At 35.9% G+C, this 12,060-nt stretch overlaps 1 protein-coding gene across 1 annotated transcript in view; it reads right to left on the bottom strand.

The window, feature by feature from the left end:
• The window catches only part of oys (lysophospholipid acyltransferase 6), a 59,247-nt gene that overhangs the window by 4,900 nt on the left and 42,287 nt on the right, over window positions 1–12,060 (bottom strand). The window contains exons 2-8 of the mRNA XM_076210525.1: window positions 10,059–10,204; window positions 8,840–9,009; window positions 7,281–7,392; window positions 6,760–6,895; window positions 5,369–5,531; window positions 3,512–3,714; window positions 2,860–3,057 (exon numbers count right to left, since the gene is read on the bottom strand). Coding sequence (XP_076066640.1) covers window positions 2,860–3,057; window positions 3,512–3,714; window positions 5,369–5,531; window positions 6,760–6,895; window positions 7,281–7,392; window positions 8,840–9,009; window positions 10,059–10,204 — 1,128 coding nt within the window. The remainder of the gene's footprint in view (window positions 1–2,859; window positions 3,058–3,511; window positions 3,715–5,368; window positions 5,532–6,759; window positions 6,896–7,280; window positions 7,393–8,839; window positions 9,010–10,058; window positions 10,205–12,060) is intronic.

The following is a 12,060-nucleotide window of genomic DNA, read 5'->3' as shown; positions in this document are numbered from 1 at the left end:
CTTGCAGCACATCAATCACTCTTGAGTAAAAGTTTAAAAGGTTCAACACACATGACTTTCCAGGTCCTTTTTTGAGTGAGCCACTCATAATGTTGTATATTTTGTTCATTAGTTCTTCTTTGCATTCTTTTAGTCTCCAGTTTGCAATTCTGTCTGGGCCGTGCAATTTCCTAATGTCAAGGTTCGTTAATTGCTCCATAATTTCTTTTTGTGTTATTACTATTTCCCTCATGGGGGGAAGATCAAACTTCACTTCCTTCATCCCAATGCTGTACTTTTTCTCTAGTGAAAACCGACTTAAAGTGCATGTTCATGACTTCGGCCATTTCTGGATCTTCTGTGTATTTTGTATTTCCCTGGCGTAGTTTCACCATTTCCTGTTTATTTTTAAGTTTACCATTCTCATATCTATAGAATAGTTTAGGCTGATCTTTCCATTTTTCTATGATGTCTTCTTCACAGTTTCTTTTTTCCTCTCTATACACTTTTACATATTCATTTCTATAGTTTATTTATATTTGCCATTTTCCAAGGTTTTTATCTTTTGTCCATCTTTTCCAAGCTTTGTCTCTTCTATCTTTTGCCTCACTGCATCTTCTGTTGAACCAGCATTTAATGTACATTCTCTCTTGTTTTTGTCTTGGTATGTACCTATTCACTCCTTCATTGTAGATTTCCATCAAGATCACCCATTTCTCTTCCACTTTTGCCTCTCCAATGTAGAATTTTTCCCAATTTGCATTTTGAAAGAATTTCATAAGGTTTCCAAAGTCTGTTTGTGTATTTACCTAGTTGTATTTTACAGGAAGAGAGCTATGCTTGTAGTGACCCACTTTTGTATCTTTCAGCATCCAGTTTGATCTTAAATTCTTGCATAGTTTTTGCACTCACTCATTTTTACTAATCTCTTCGACTTCACTTCTGTTGTCTGAGCATCTTTTGTTGACATTCCTTCTGACTTCCAGGGCCCATTCATCCCCTTCCTCATTTCCTTCCATTTTCCTCAGTAATCCCTCCCCTTCTCCTTTTTCTTCACCTTCCCACTACACCACTAGCTTTCCCCTTCCCTACTAATACAACAAAGGTAATCCCTCATTGTTGAGATCCATGAAAATTGCAGTTTTTCTGGAGTCCAATCTTTGCTGTCACTCCGACTGTCATGTGTGTGTGTGTGTATTTACCTAGTTGTATTACATGGGAAGGGAGCTATGCTCGTGGTGACCCGTCTTTGTATCTTTCAGCATCAAGTTTTTCCTTAAAATCTTGAATTGTGTTTGCACACACTGTTTCTTTATCTAAGTTATTCCAGATATCCAGCACTCTGTGTAGGAAGCTATTTTTTTTTCAGATCTCTTCTATAGTCATCCTTTTTTAGTTTCTTTTCATGATCTCCTGTTTTTCCATTGTCATCTTTTAGTAAATCATTCCTATCAAGGATTTCTATTCCTTTCATGATTCTATAGATAGTCAGTAGATCACCTTTCTCTTCTCTGCTCCAGTGTTGGTAGTTCCAATTTGGATAATCTTTGTTCGTATTTTAATTTGGAAAGAGCTGGTGCCAACTTTGTCATTGCTCTCTGTATTTTTTCTTTTTAGTACTGGGTGTCCATAGTGTCACTGTGTATTCCAGTTTTGGTCTAATCAATGTAACTAATATTTTTTTAATAATTTCTTCATCCAAATAGTCAAATGCCACTTTCATTGACCTCAATAGGTTGAAGGTTTCTCCAACTATTTTGTTTATATGTTTATCCAGTGTCGTGTCTTTGCTGATTATTACTCCAAGGTCCCTTTCCGAGTAAATTTTTTTTTCTTCTTCACCAATTTTGTAATTTTTTTGAAATTCTGTTTTTACTCTTTCCAAACTCCATTATGCTACATTTCTTGATATTGAAGTTCACTTCCCACTTTTGAGTCCATTTCCAGATTTTGTCTAGGTCTAATTGTAATGAATCACAGTCCTCTTCTGTTCTTACTTTCTTTAGTATTTTTGTGTCATCTACGAAGAAATTCATATAACATTCAACTCCTTCATCCATGTCATTTATATATATGGCAAACATGATTAGGGCCAGCACCGACCCCTGTGGGGCACCACTTATCATTTGTTCCCACTTCGAGTATTTGTCTCTAATTACTACCCTCATTTTCCTCCCAGTCAGGAAGTCCTCCATCCATTCTAATAATTTACCTCCAATGCCACCTATTGATTCTATTTTTTTTTATTAATTTCTTGTGTGGTACTTTATCAAACACTTTTTGTAGGTCTAGATAGGCACAGTCTGCCCATCCATCCCTCATCTTGTATTATATCTACTAGTCTCGAATAGAAGCAGATCAGGTTTGTTGTACATGATCTTCCTTGTCTAAATCCAAATTGATTTGGGTTCAGTATAGTTTTTTCTTCCAGGTGTTTAACCCATCTACATTTGATCACTTTTTCACAAGCTACTGTGCTTGTTAAGGAGACCGGTCTATAGTTGGTTGGAGTTTCCTTGTTTCCTCCTTAATACATTGGTACAATGTTTGTGTTTTTCCAGTCTTGTGGTACCTTCCTTCTTTGAACGAGCATTTAATTATATTGTATATTTTATCTGTTAACTCTTCTACACATGTGTATGTGTGTGTGAAATGATAATATACTGATGAGATGGGGATGGCATATCTGAAAATTTTACACAGATCAAAAAATTCTAGAAGCTGGCAAATAAAGTGAAGAAACTATTGGAGAAAACAGGAAGTAATAATGACTGCATGACTTTTTTTTCTTTCTTTTTCTTTACCATGACATAGGGATACAAATGGATGCAGGGATACAGGCAGAGACAAATAAAACTAAAATTGAATTTCGTTACTTACATATCTTGCAGCAATTGTGCACATTGCCCCGGCAAGGAAAGTGAAATAGTAGCCAGGGTAGAAGCCATGCCAGACTGATGACACAAAGTATGTTAATACAGTTTTTTGAGCCCCAGCACGTTCGTAAACCAGGAAACGTAACCATCTCATTGTGCCGCTATTCCAAGAATCCAAGGTATCGCGAAGACTCAAGCCAAACTGTGGATATTAATGTGCTTTATTTTGGGATTGATTTCATTGAAATCAATGCTAGGTAAATGTAATATTCAATGCTGCATGAATTGATACCACCTTTTATTATACATGTGAAAACAAAGGCCTAAAAGACATTCTAAAGTGATGCATAGTACTCGTGTCACTGTTTAGGAAATGTAAATCACTTAGTTCTTAAAACTAAACTTGTATAAGTTCTATCATAGAACAAATTGCTAGTAACAGCAAAGTAATTCAAACAATCAGGCCCAGCTGTTGCAAGCTTTGAACTACAGTCCCTCTGTGCATGAAACTCAAGCATTACCACTTCTCCATTTTTAACTATCTGAATGGCAGTGGTAACACTTTGGTCTTGTGCTCAAAAAGACCAGAGTTCATAGCTCATGATGGCTGGGCCTGATTGTTTGTATAGATTCATTATGAAACTTATTATACAAACCTCTACTCTGATAATATCAACATTGGAAACCAAGTCCCACTGATATTTCCCATCAGCATCACATCCTCTGAATCCCAGACCTGACATGTTGCAGACAGCATCCCCAAGGACCCATCCAGTGTAGTAGAGAGGTCGGGTAAGGGTTGTCACCAGTACAATGTACCCCAGTTTGCGTACAAAATTAAGTGTATAAAACTCGGGCTCTGAAAAACATAAATACTGTCATAAGAATTAACCTTTCAGGAAGAAACAAATCATTAAATATATATGATAGCATGTGAAAACAGCACTGAAATTGAAATGTACAAAAAAAAAAAAAATTGATAAATAAAAAAAAAAAAGTTGACAAGCTTCATGACTGAGAAAATGCAGAGTATCTCTAAACAGTCACCTATGAGGGACTGAAGTACTATTCATTGGAGGCTCCTCCCCCATCCTCTATGGAACAATACTATCTCCAACACTATTTAACTTATTTAAACATGACATTCCCACCACAAACCTGGACCTAAAGACCAAAGCTCTCAAATCTGCAATAAATATGTAAATACACACCAAAGTCCCTTTCTCCTTTGTAAAAAAAAAAAAAAGTGATAAATTACTCACTACATACACATTAGAACATATTCAATGGCCCTCACCACTACATCAATGAAGAGTAATCCCCATCACAGCAACCAAAAACATTCAAACTTAACTCAGGAGAAACTGTGGCTGACAAAAAATAGGGTGTCAGCATCCCCACTAAAGTCCTCACTGATGCAATTTATCACACCCTCTTTTTTTTTTTACTTTTTTCTTCTTTCTTTTTGTGGAAATGTCCACAAAATCACCTGTGCTACAATTAAGCAAACCTTGTACTGCTTCTTCAATCTTGTCGCCCTACCCCTGTGTCTATTCCAGGTAAAACGAAAGCTTCAGCCTCTTGTTCTTTTACATGATAACTCATCAAACCCCTTTCAACAGTCATCAGCAACTCATTCACTACATTAGTTTCCACATACTACATACATATACAAAAGGCTTTTTCCCCCTTACAAGGGAGGTAGCCAAAAAACAAAGGCATAAAATCCACCCCCAAATACTCCACTCCCATTCACCCCCCTCCCTCCCTCTTATCTTGGCTCCTCCTGGATGATGGGTCATCCCTGCATCTTGCCCACTGCCCTGGGTCAGAAGCAGTGTCACAAGACACAGCACATCCACAGCAAGGCCACTTCATTAAATCGGCAACCCCCCCCCCTCTCCATCCCCTCATGTAGAAATGAAGGAGACAGGGAGAAATCCATTCAGGCTGCGTTAATTTATTTTTCACACACTCCCTCAACCCCCATCCCCCACCCCCTTTCATGCATCACATCATCATCCATACACAACCAATCTCCATTCACCCCTACCTTCTGTCTTCTTCTATCCTTCCTCAACAGACATTCCCCTCTTTCCCAATGCCCCTTTTACCCCATCCATCCATCTCATTCTTGTTCACCCCCTCATGTTCACTCCTTCTACCTCTGCCTTCCACATCTCTTTTACTAATCTTTCTTCACTCATTCTTTCCATGTGTCCAAACCATCCCAATACTCTTTCATCAACCCTATCTCCCAACTCCCTTTCCACCCCTGTTTTCCTCTTCATCTCCTCATTTCTCACTCTACCCAGCCTAGTAACCCCTATCATACTTCTCAGGCACCTCATCTCAAACACATTCAAACTCCTCCTCTCTTATATTCCATTTAATAGTCTCCATATACTGATGATGAAAAATAGTATTATCAAATAAAAGGGTAAGAGACACTGGACTGATAATATCAAGACCAGAATCATGAAGTTGTGACAAAAATCTTAAGATTAACTTACCAAGAACATAGCCGACAGGGAAGAGTGGAAGGATGAAGATGAAGGTAAACATACAGAGGAGTGATATTCCAACCTTGGACAAAGATATATTTGTTGGATTGGGCTCATTCTCAGGACTCAAAACTTCTCTCTCTGAACTGTTACTATTTGAGTCAACTGGCTTCTGCAAAATCAAAATAAATTTATATAAAATAATGTATATCACTGGGAACTATTCATAATAATTACATTAATATTATTTAATCTATCTCCCCTAAGAAGACAATGTTAACAACTTGGTTGTAGTTTACACCAAGTACAGTAATTCTATTTTGTTGAACTTCACATCCTGACAGCTCCGAGGGTTTTGCTCTAGGTAATACCAGATAACTTTATTCAGATTTGGGGAACTTGCTGTCCTAAGAAAGTTAAAGATTTACCAAGTGACACCTCTGAATCATAATGTATTGACAGCAAGAACCAAACTCGCTCGTTCCCAACTTGGCATTCGAGCCATATAAGGAGAGACCAGTCATTGGAGCACTTAACGTTAAAAGATCGAAGAGAAAGCAGTGACTCAATTGTGGTGTTTAGAGGGTGGACAAATTTCATAAAGAACTCTTGATTTGGGATGGGAGGTTTTCATGAGGTCATGGTAACAAATTTGAAAAAAATAAATAGATAAATAAAAATGAAATAAAATAAAATAAAAATAAATAAATAAATAAATAAAGGATGTGAAGAAGCACCAATTTTTCATACAGATGCATAAACTCTCGGAACAGCCTAGAAGGTGATAATTATAGTCCAAGCTGGAACTGTACATGAACTTAAAACTAGGTATGGATGGGGGTGATGAGGGCAGTGGATACAAGATGGAATGTTTGTAGAGCAAGGGAGACAATAAAATACAGGTGTAAATGAAGAGTGATTGTATATGGATAAGGAAATATGGCCTAAAGGGATTTCTTCTTGTCTGCTTTGTATATTTCTCAAGTAAGTGAAGGCTGTGGGGGTTGCCATGAAATGAAACAGTGAGGGTACACCAGCTCTAGCTGTTGGGTTCTGCTATGCTATATCTTACTGCATTGCCTCACCTGGACAATGTGACATGATCCAAGGACGATCCTTCCTCCACAAGAAGCTGAGATGGGAGGAATGGCAAATGGGTTTTTGGATGGGTGTAGGAAGGGTGTAGGGTGGATGTATGCTTTGATTTGGCCACCCCTTTACAAGAGGGAAAAGGTCTTTTGGTATGAACATGTATGACAACTAAAAAGTAAGAGACACAACATCTTGAGCAAGTAAGTGACTATAATATAGTTTATACAAATTTCTGATTTAATCACTACCATATGACAAGTATCGAATAATATGACTAACGGCAAGAGAACACCATGTCTTATACATACTGTGTTCTGGAGTCTCTTGCTATAATTTGTTCCCTCAATAAAGTCCTGGTAATCGGCAAACATGAAGAAAGGTCCAGCTAATAAGGAGTGGAAGTTGAGCAAATAACTGAAGTATTCTAGAGGAGTTGGTTTGTTCCTGTGAAAATCATTAAAAAGTATTTACAAATTAAATCCAACTCATTCCCCCCAAAAAAAAAGAAGGGCTAAAACTCTGTACATTTTACTCTTGTATTCATAATTTGAATGTCTTCATTAAAGATGCTTAATCTTGATTTCCCATAAATTGTATTATCATCATTGACAATTTACCATCAATTCAAATTGTCTGGCAGTAAAATTTACTTGAAATAAATGAAATGACAAGGAAAATAATAGGTGCAGTTGAACTGTTTCTTGCTACTAAATAACATTAATATCATCTTTAAAGCACTTCCTAATGGACACTGTTTAAGTTCTTAACTTCATGACAACAATGATCCCTCCTTTTAATATTATACTGTATTAATGAAAAATACATTTACCTCACAACCAATTCCTTTTGCAATTTAGTAAGTTCCTCTTCTTTCTTTGTAAGGCCATCATGCAGACTAAAGGCTAAAGCTGTTACCTTCTGCACAAATATCATTAATGTACCTGTGCACAAAACAATAAAACTTGGTAAGTCAGCACTAACTTTTCCTCCCTTTTTTTCTTAATGTTAACTGGGATGACTGACCAAATCAAAATGACATATTTACTGTTCTACACTTCAAACACTGAGGAAGATATGCAAATAATTTACTTGCGAAATTTTCACACAAACTACGATGACTTACACAGAGTAAATAGTTAATAATAATGAAACTAAAATTCTACAAGGGTCTGTATCACAAGGTTATCCACATGAATCGGAGCTTCCATCATCCTTTGGCATAATGAAAGGGTCATTATTAAAGGGTAATTATGACATAACTGCTGTACATTAAAAACTATCAATTATTTATTACAGCAAACATAATCAAGTGGGAGCCTATAAAGTATAACCCCATATAACTTTACTGCCAAAATCAAAGAAAAAAAATCAGCTATATTCTGTATAAAATTATGAATAACTGCACTACATGGGCTGGTTTAACAGTATATAATATGTCAATATCCTTTATTACCACACTACAGCGTAAGTACCATAGGAAGGTGGTGAGTACTTTTTCACTGCTGTAATCATAACTTGGGACTTGGGGGAAAATAATAATTCAAATGAAAGCAGGCATGATGCAAAATCTATAGGAAGACATGTGTTGAAATTCATTTGCAAAATACAATCACCTTGATAAAAATAGAAAGAAAAGAAGAGCTGAGATATGAAGCTCAAATCTCAATGAGGATTAAACATCAATGTACATGACACTGATTAGTTCTTAGTCTAACAAGAGGCTCAATGCAAGTGCAATTAAACAATCTAAAGGAGTTACACTCAATACCAGTTTTTAATTTTTATTTATACCAAAGGCTAAATTAAACAAGCTTAAAAAAAAAAAGTGGAGAAAATACTTAAAACGTCTACTCTTTTAAATAATAATGAATAAATGCATTAACCAATCACAAAATATTAATAAGTGTCACAACTTGTTTCGAAATACAATAAATAGACCAAATGATTACCTTAAAAATTACAGTGACTACTTTAAAGGTGGAAGAAAGTGGATGAGACTGATTAGTCTCAAAGATGCATAAGACAATGATAAAGCTTAGATAGAGGTAAAGGTAAGCTACCCTCAAATACCTTGTTATGATGTATGCTGAACTGTGAGGAAGCATAGTACAGAAAAGTTCTTTTAATCATTGTACTCATACAAAAAGGGCCTATGACTTTCAGAAAAAAATAAGAATTAGAAAAAAAACTGAAAAAAATGAGGCAACATTTCCTGGTTTCCAAAAGTTAAACCCCGTAGCTAAACCAATAAAGATTAGGTTACCTGAAAAAATGAGCAGTATTGGGGTGTACATATACCATCCACATTCACATCACAAACATCTATATGCATGACTGCTAACCTCAAAAGCAAAAATATTGCCGTTAAAAACGAAGATACAAACTCACTTGTAACATCTAATACAAAGACCCCATCCTCATAAATTTGACGCTGAATGTGGATGAGTGACAGGTACAGCATGGATGTTACTAATGTGGCTCTGTGGAAGACTGTTGGTGGGAGAAATACGAGGAAGGCATAACTCGTCACTGCCAAGATGATAGCAAGCATAGTCTGTCTGAAATGATAATTAAAATAAAAGATATGGTGTTGTACAAATAAAACAAAATGATTAAAATTACATAAACAGTACATAAACTTATCATAAACTACTCTAAGTGTTCATTACTATATTATACCAGAAACATTCATAATCCTATCTTGTCACAGAAAGTAAGTATGCACAGATATCATTTATGAATTATAAAAATGTAACTTTTGTACAACTATATTCAAGGACAGGCATCAATTGCTATTAATGATGAAGTGTGTCAGGGTTTTAACATAATGGCATCTGATGAGAATGAAATGAATTTCAACACAATTTCACATCACAACAAAATCAAAATTGTTAATAAATTATTAATTCCTTAACCATGACAGTACAATATCATGTACTTTCATAGTTACTGTTTAGGATCATGATTATTCTATTAGTAACCCCCTTTTTAATTATATTTATTATGAAATTGTTACTGAACTCTTACATATGATGTTGGAGCAACCATCGAGCAATGCATTTGAGTAGATGTTTGCATTTGTACTGACTGTTGTCTGAACTGAAACAATGTTATTTCAGAGGAGAGCCCCATGGACAAAACTATGTGGCATTAGTCACAACATATGCTTGAGAATATCATGCTGGAGAAGTTAAAGATGAAGATATTTGTCTTTAATTAGACTACAGACAGTTGTCTCCATTAGAAATCTCTTTCCCCATCTGTTTCTATTTCCTCCCCTCCTTCACCTCTCTCTCTCTCTCTCTCTCTCTCTCTCTCTCTCTCTCTCTCTCTCTCTCTCTCTCTCTCTCTCTCTCTCTCTCTCTCTCTCTCTCTCTCTCTCTCTCTCTCTCTCTCTTTTATACACACAAACATACATGGAAAATGTCTTTCAAAATTATACCTACATAGAAGAAAGCACCAATGATCTCTGACATTTGTTATATTTCTAAACATTTCTGGTAAATATTGGGGAAACCTATATTTTAAATAACATTCATCAGTATAAAAATATCAAACTACAAAATATATGAACACTAAATAAACGCATATAGTACACTTTACCTACCTTCCATAACAAAAATAGGATAAGCCTAGGCCCCCTAAAAGAGATATCCAATGTCGCTGATTTTTGGAGGTTTTACTGGGGTGGAAATAAACGCGGAAGAAATATGCCCCAATGAGGGCGAAAAACTGTCCCAAGACGAAGTTAACCTGCAAGGAGAAAAGGAGATTAAGTTTTGGTCCACATCTGCTAAAAAACAATCTAGATTTAAAATATCCTATCATTATGAAAATATAAGTAAACAAAATGCATTATCATTAGCAAGTTACTAGGGTATCAATAATAAAAAAGAATAAGACGAAAGCCTGAGAGACAAGTAGTAAGCTTGGAACAATATGGTTTAACCATACATATATCTTAAAAATGTCAACAGTACAGTAAATATAGGGCTTTGGATGGTAATCAAATTCATCGTTTTTATCATGCTTGAGATATTTTTTTTTCCTAGGCAGTCGTTCTCATTAACAAATCGCGGGAAACAAATCATAAGTGTTATTTGATTCTGAAACTGACGACCAAGAACGCGCACCATTTTTGACATCCAAATCCGATTTCATTTAATCTAATCTTGATTACTTTACCTAACTTCAACTAACTTCGAGCACATCCTACTGACGGGAATAGCCGTTGGCGTGTTAGTGTTCTTGATTCTGTTTCCTTCTATTTCGTAATTTATTATTTTCCTCTATGTAGGTCATGGTAATTTTCATAAGTGGAAGAATCTTCGCCTTACCACAATTTATTAGATTTAAAAGACTGGCTTGACCAAGAAGATGGATATATGGCCGTTTTTTTAAATCTCCAACTGTCGCAAATGAAGAAAAGGAATGGATTTGTACATTTACTGCTTTTCTGAAGATTGAGCAACGCCACCTGATCAACTGGATTACACCAATAAATTTTATTTTCTTTCGACCTTGAACGCACTGCGGAATTAATTGCGATTCAGTTGTAAATCTTCTAAAAGACGAGCAGGAAATTGGAGAGGGAAAGGAAGAGGGGGAGATGGAGGAAAAGGAGAGGGGGGGGAGAATGAGAAGGGGGAAAGAAGAAGGGGGAAGAGGAGAGGGGGGGACGAGGAGGGGACAGAAGACTGTGAGAATCGATAACCACGAATTTCCAATGGGGGGGGGGGGGGTTACCACAGCCTGGTGAAGGTCATGACAGAAAGAGAGCTATAAATAAAGAGCTAAAGAGAGAAAGAGAGAGAGCTAGAAATAAAGAGCTTGAGATATAGTGTGAGCTAGGAATAGAGAGCTAGAGAGTTGAATAAATGTGAGGAAGAGGAGGAGGAGGGGAAGGAGGATGTGGAGGAGAAAGAGGGAGGGGAGGGGGAAGAGGAAAAAGTAGATTAGGAAGATGAAGAAGAGGAGAACGAGGAGGGGAGGAGAGAGTATGAAGATGTAGAAGGAAGAAGAGGACATGGGGAAAGAAGAGGACGAAGAAGAGCAGGAGGAAGAGGAAGAGAAGAGGGTGTAAGAAGGAAGGAGTTTGGGTATTGAGGATTTGCGGATAACAGTCCACACATTACCAAGTCATAAAAGATAAGGATGGATTCACTACTACCCAGTTTAGGCGAATTTCAGAGGAATATTTCGAACATTTTTTAATGATTAATAATAATAATAACAATAACAATAACAATTATAATAATAATAATAATAATAATAATAATAATAAATAATAATAATAAAAATAATAATAATTACAATAATATTTCGAACATTTTAATAATAATAATAATAACAAAAACAATAATATTTCGAACATTTTAATAATAATAATAATAATAATAATAATAATAAATAATAATAATAAACGCTCGTAGCACAGTGAAAGTGTTTAACATAATTCGGTCAAGTTTCAGTTCATTTCGTGAAATGTCAATTTGTTGTGTTCACTCAGCCCATGGCAAGGCTTTGGTGGGAAAAAAATGAAGGATATTCTTGATCTATTATTTTTATATATGCATATTCTACAGCTTTAAAAACATTTTTTCTGGCAG

This window comes from Oratosquilla oratoria, chromosome 27 (genome assembly GCF_046742065.1).
Source record: "Oratosquilla oratoria isolate Oo_2021 chromosome 27, ASM4674206v1, whole genome shotgun sequence".
NCBI lineage: Eukaryota > Metazoa > Arthropoda > Malacostraca > Stomatopoda > Squillidae > Oratosquilla > Oratosquilla oratoria.
This window is presented reverse-complemented; position numbering and strand designations above follow the sequence as displayed.